The 3318-nt window shown below is 47.8% G+C and overlaps 1 protein-coding gene across 1 annotated transcript in view; it reads left to right on the forward strand.

Annotated features, from left to right (window-relative positions):
* APOC1 (apolipoprotein C1) overlaps positions 1–1113 on the forward strand; it is a 2864-nt gene extending 1751 nt beyond the window's left edge. Inside the window, exon 4 of the mRNA XM_003799498.3 lies at positions 931–1113. Within this exon, the coding sequence (XP_003799546.1) occupies positions 931–982 (52 nt within the window). The 3' untranslated portion in view covers positions 983–1113. The remainder of the gene's footprint in view (positions 1–930) is intronic.
* The last annotated feature ends 2205 nt before the right edge of the window (positions 1114–3318 follow it).

Genomic DNA, 3318 nt, shown 5'->3' on the forward strand with positions numbered 1-3318 from the left:
ACAAGCTATTTTTTTCATTGTAGCTGTCATTGTTTTAGCTGGCCCTGGCTGGGTTCAAACCTACCAGCTTTGGTATACATTGTTGGCAACCTACCCACAGAGCTACAGGTTCCTCCAGTTTTTTGTATTTTTAGTAGAGACAGGGTCTCACTCTTGCTCAGGCTGGTCTTGAACCCATGATTATAGGCAAGAGCCACCTACTCAGCCTTTTTTTTTTTTGAGACAGAGTCTCAAGCTGTTGCCCTGGATAAAGTGCCATGGCATCATAGCTCAGAGCAACCTCAAACTCTTGGACTTAAGTGATTCTCTTGCCTCAGCCTCACAAGTAGCTGGGACTATAGGCACCCACCACAACACCTGGCTATTTTTTGGTTGTTGTTGCAGTTGTCATTGTTGTTTAATAGGCTCAGAGGGGGTTCAAACCCACCACCCTTGGTGTGTGTGGCCAGGGCAGTAACTGCTATACTACAGAGTGGAGCAAGATAACTTTTTAAATTGAGATCTGAATGATTAGAGAAATCCAGCCAGATCTAAATTTGGGAAGAATGTTCCCTGTAGAATGGGAGGAAAAGTCCTTGAAGCAAGAAGATCTGGAGATAGCCCAGAGCAGGGAAGTTTGCAATCCAGGCAAAGGGAACAGCCTGGGCAAAGGCAGGTAGGCTGCAAAGTGACCTTGAATAAGCATGAGCAGGGGACAGGGAGGGCAAGAGCAGGCTTGGAAAGTGTTGGTAGCAAGAGATGGCAGGCCTTGAAAGGTGCTCTGGTCCATCTGGAAACTGAGGCCCAGAAGTTGGGCTGCCAGCCCAGCAGTCCTCCACACAGTGGGGACAGAGATCCAGGAAGGTCAAGATTAGGGAGAAGGTAGAATTTGGACATCTTGGGGGATGATGGCAGCTCACAGTGACTCCCCTCTCCCATCTCTCTCTACAGGAACTGGTTTTCAGAGACATTCCAGAAAGTGAAGGAGAAACTCAAAATATGACACCTTGTGGGTCATACCCCAAGAGGGGCTCTGAAAGCTCCTATACCCCAGCACCTGTCCAGGCACTACCTCCAGGATGCCGCAGGTCCCCGCACCACCCCCTCCCCCAATAAAACTCCTATAGAAAATTCTCAGTGCTTCTTACTAAGGGGCTATACCTTAGGGACTTGCAAGGACACCAATGTATATTGAGCCTAAATGACTTGCTCAGTGCTGAGGATGTATTAACTTCATGATCTCAAAGAATCTTCATAAGAGGGCAGTACCTGTGGCTCAGTGGGTAGGGCACCAGCCCCATATACCAAGGGTGGCGGTTTCAAACATAGCCCTGGCCAAACTGCAACAAAAAATAGCCAGGCATTGTGGCCGGTGCCTGTAGTCCCAGCTACTCTGGAGGTACTCATTCTTCCCATAAGGCTAGTGGGGCCCAGAGAGATGATGTCACTTGTGTTAGGTCACACAGCCAGAAAGTGAGTGCAGAACTGCATTGAACCCTAGTCTCACTGTCTCTGTGCTACACTTCCCTGGTTTGGTCAGATAAGGGACTGGATTTGATCATTGCACACAGGAGGTGTAGCTGTGGAAGAGAGTGAGGGACGGTCTGGGCTGGAAACTTGAAAGAAGTGCACACAATCCTCACTCTCCAGGTCTCAGTTTTGACATCCCCTTCTCCAGAAAGCCCTCCTTGACCTCTAGGCTAGAAGCACCTCCACCCTGGTCCTGCCCACTCTGGGTCATCACAGGCAGTGGTCTAGCCTTATCTGTTTCTCCCGCTGGACTGTGAGGCCCACAAGTGCAGAATCAAGGCTGGTTCTTCACCACTATGACATGATAACCCAGCATAGAACTAGTCATAGTGCATGGGATCAGTACTATTTGGGGGAAATAAAGTAATTAATTATGCTAAATCTGAATAAAAACCTCTTAACATAGTTTGGTGTTTTGGTGGGCACTTGTAGTCCCAGCTACTTGGGAGGCTGAGTCAAGAGAATCTCTTAAGCCCAAGAGTTGGAGGTTGCTGTGAGCTGTGACACCATAGCACTCTATTGAGGGCAACACAGTGAGACTCTCTCTCAAAAAAAATAATAATAGTAAAAAATAAAAAATATGGGCTCAGCGCCTGTGGCTCAAGTGGCTAGGGCGCCAGCCACATACACCTGAGGTGGAGGATTCGAATCCAGCTCAGGCTCACCAAACAACAATGACGGCTGCAACCAAAAAATGGCCAGGCGTTGTGGCAGGCGCCTGTGGTCCCAGCTACTTGGGAGGCGGAGGCAGGAGACTCGCTTGAGCCCAGGAGTTGGAGGTTGCTGTGAGCTCTGATGCTACGGCACTCTACCCAGGGGGATAGCTTAAGGCTCTGTCTCAAAAAAAAAAAGAAAACCTTGTAACACATTGAATTCCCACAAACTCCCTATGAGATATAGGGCTGTCATTGTTCCTATAAGGCTAAGGTCACTTGCCTGTTACATGACTAAAAGCAGAGGTTACATCCTTACTCATTTTTATCCTCTCTGTGTCAGCCTGATGAACATGCTGGACGGAACCCTACATGCACGCTGGAGCCCAAGTCTCATTTGAATCATATAAAGCATATTCAAATGTACCCATATCCTTCACTAAACAGAGTTCGTATAAGAAGTCTGCTCTGCAGTTGGCTACAGGGCATATTTTATTTATTTATTTATTTTTTGAGACAGAGCCTCAAGCTGTCGCCTTAGGTAGAGTGCCGTGGCGTCACAGCTCACCGCAACCTCAAACTTTTGGGCTGAAGTGATTCTTTTACCTCAGCCTCCCAAGTAGCTGGGACTACAGGCGCCCGCCACAAAGCCTGGCTATTTTTTAATTACAATTGTCGTTGTTTGGCAGACCCAGGCTGGGTTCAAACCCACCAGCTCTAGTGTATGTGGCTGGTGCCCTACCTGCTGAGCTACAAGCGCCAAGCCCCAACCTACAGTTTTGTTTGGCGAATCTGACAACCCCAGCTACAAATTGAATTGTGCAGGATGGTGTTGACTTGGAGGCCTCCAGCTGAATACTGTCCATCCCAGTGGCCTCAGCATGAGCACAGCAGGTGTGCAACAGATGTTCCTTGGAATTCCTCCCTAACAATAATCAGCCAATGAAAGCACCCAGAGTTTCTGTTTGGGATGAGGAAAACATTCTGGAAATAAGTAGTGGTGGTGATTGCCCAACAACGTGAGTTTATTTTATTTATTTATTTATTTATTTTTTTTTTTTTTTTTTTTTTTGAGACAGAGCCTCAAGCTGTCCCCCTGGGTAGAGTGCCGTGGCATAGCTCACAAAAAATAGCCAGGCATTGTGGCCGGTGCCTG

The sequence above is a fragment of the Otolemur garnettii genome, unplaced genomic scaffold (genome assembly GCF_000181295.1).
Source record: "Otolemur garnettii isolate 467f Iridium unplaced genomic scaffold, OtoGar3 scaffold00152, whole genome shotgun sequence".
NCBI lineage: Eukaryota > Metazoa > Chordata > Mammalia > Primates > Galagidae > Otolemur > Otolemur garnettii.